General features: G+C 52.7%; 1 protein-coding gene across 1 annotated transcript in view; it reads right to left on the minus strand.

The window, feature by feature from the left end:
- Positions 1 to 2,297, minus strand: part of CLCN4 (chloride voltage-gated channel 4) — a 38,428-nt gene that overhangs the window by 1,836 nt on the left and 34,295 nt on the right. Inside the window, exon 9 of the mRNA XM_015563965.1 lies at positions 1,262 to 1,448. Coding sequence (XP_015419451.1) covers positions 1,262 to 1,448 — 187 coding nt within the window. The remainder of the gene's footprint in view (positions 1 to 1,261; positions 1,449 to 2,297) is intronic.

The following is a 2,297-nucleotide window of genomic DNA, read 5'->3' on the forward strand; positions in this document are numbered from 1 at the left end:
ACACGCGAACTCATTTTTTTGGTTGATTTTTCTTTGTTAAATGGCATTTAAATATATAAAATAAATATAAAAAACATAAGTCTTTGTTTTACTATGGTTGCAAAGATCAAAAAATCTCTATATGTGACACGGCACCAGAGTTAAGTTAGGGTTTTCAAAATGCTGACACACCGAGCTCAAAAGGTTTGCCATCATTGTCCTAGATGCTACTAGCACCGCCACCCCTAGGTGTGACAGCCAAACATGTCTCCTCTCTTGTCCACTGTCCCTGAGAGGCACAATCGCCCCCAGTTGAAAACCACCATCCTAGATGGCACAGCTGTGAGATGGTAGAGACTCCATCAGCCTGGGTCCCTGAATGACCAAGTGGAGAGAACCTTCCGCTAACTACACACACACACACACACACACACACACACACACACACGTTGATTCTCACTATTCACAGTAGTTATGATCTACAAAGTCATCACAAACGCTGAATTAGCAAATTCTTAATCACTGCCCAAGGGGAGACCCAGATTAGGTTCCTGTGAGCCTGTGGTCACAACGTTTTTGTCAAAATCCATCTGTGTGTGTTTCTGGCCAAAGACACCTTATTTAATAGATGCAGTTGACTCAGTCACGTTGAACTCAGCCTGAAGGGAGCTTCTGAACGTGTGTTTTCTCCCTGAGGCACATCCCAGGCTCCTCGCATGAGGAGCGCCAGGCAGCACCTCAGCGCTATGCATGAGGGCCATTTTAAACCGCAAAATCACTAACAAAAAGCACAAAAAATGCAAATCCCATGGCACTCGATAGACCACAAGAAGGACATCTGCGTCCCGTGAGAGAGCCGAACCAAGAAGGCAGACCTTCACCTTGGTCAGTTCAGCTGGGAACATACATGTGTCAGACCACTCCAGCGTTCCACCTATGAGTGTCCGAGAGGGACTGCCAAAGCCCTACAGGTACTGATTTGGGGGTGACAAACACATTTCAGTGAGTACACAAATGCCCAATTATGGAATCCACAAATTATGAGGATCATCCGCCATCACGGACCAGATCTAAGCCTCGGTGTGTTAAGCCCGTGGGATTTAGGGGGTTACTTGTCACAGCAGCACGCCCTCTCCGATCCTGAGAGCGCAAGTGCTCGTGGCTTCCTCTGGCCAGTCCTCTAACCCAGATCGGCCCTTGTGCTCAGTCTGTCTTCCCTTCCTTGCACCTCCCACCCCGCCTCACCCCGCCTCACCCCGCCTCACCCCGCCTCTGGCTGTACCTAGGCAGGCCGCTGCTCCCACCATGGCGTAGAGTCCCGGGGTGACGCAGTCCGCTCCGGGCCGGCACCAGTTCCTGAAGATGATCCAGTCGTGGTGATGGTACGCCAGCTGCTCCACGCCGATGCCCACCATCCTGCCCGCCATGGCCCCCACGGCCATGCTGGGGATGAAGAGGCCAGACGGGATCTCCAGGGAGCACACACGGAAAGAAGCATGAGGGGAGGAGTCCGAACCCCCAAAGCCCCGCCTCCCACCCAGTACACACTGACCCCCTCGACAAGCTCCCAGTTTGCTTCAGTCTTCAAAGCAGCTGCAACCTTGCCCTGGCCGGTGTGGCTCAGTGCATAGAGTGTCAGCCTCCGGACCGAAGGGTCCCGGGTTCGAGTCCGGTCAAGGGCACGTACTTTGGTTGCAGGCTCCTCCCTGGCCCGAGCCCTGACCAGAGTTGGTGCAGGAGGCAACCGATCCATGTGTTTCTCTCACATCGATGTTTCTCTCTGTCTCTCCCCTTCTCTTCCACTCTCCCTAAGACTCAATGGAAAAATATCCTCAGATGAGGAGTAACATAAATAAATAAATTTTAAAAGGAGGTGCAACCTTCAAAGTAGGTCAGAGAAAAGGTGGGACAAGTGGCTGCACCTGCCTGCTCCCCCGTGGCTACTGTGACTTGGAGAGAATGTCGTTTTACACTTTCCTGTCCCGGCCTACCACTGCAAACAGCATTCAAAGCGACAGCTGTCCCTGGAGACATGTGCCACCTCCTTGCTCCCCTCGCCTGTCCTTCAGATTAGCTTTTCAAATGAAATGTCAAGCCGCAGCGGGACAATGGAAAAGGAGGGCCTGGAGGGCTCGCGGGGAGAAGGAAGCCGCCCGCATCTTCCAAAGGCTTTCCGCGGCCCGCGGCCCTCATGGCGGGCAGGGCCCTCCTCCCCACAGCGTCCGTTTTCCAAAAAGCATTCAGAACAGGCTCAACCCAGGTGAGAGCGGCACAGACAGAGACCACACATGATCTCACTCATTTATGGGTAATTAAGA

This window comes from Myotis davidii, unplaced genomic scaffold (assembly GCF_000327345.1).
Source record: "Myotis davidii unplaced genomic scaffold, ASM32734v1 scaffold1277, whole genome shotgun sequence".
NCBI lineage: Eukaryota > Metazoa > Chordata > Mammalia > Chiroptera > Vespertilionidae > Myotis > Myotis davidii.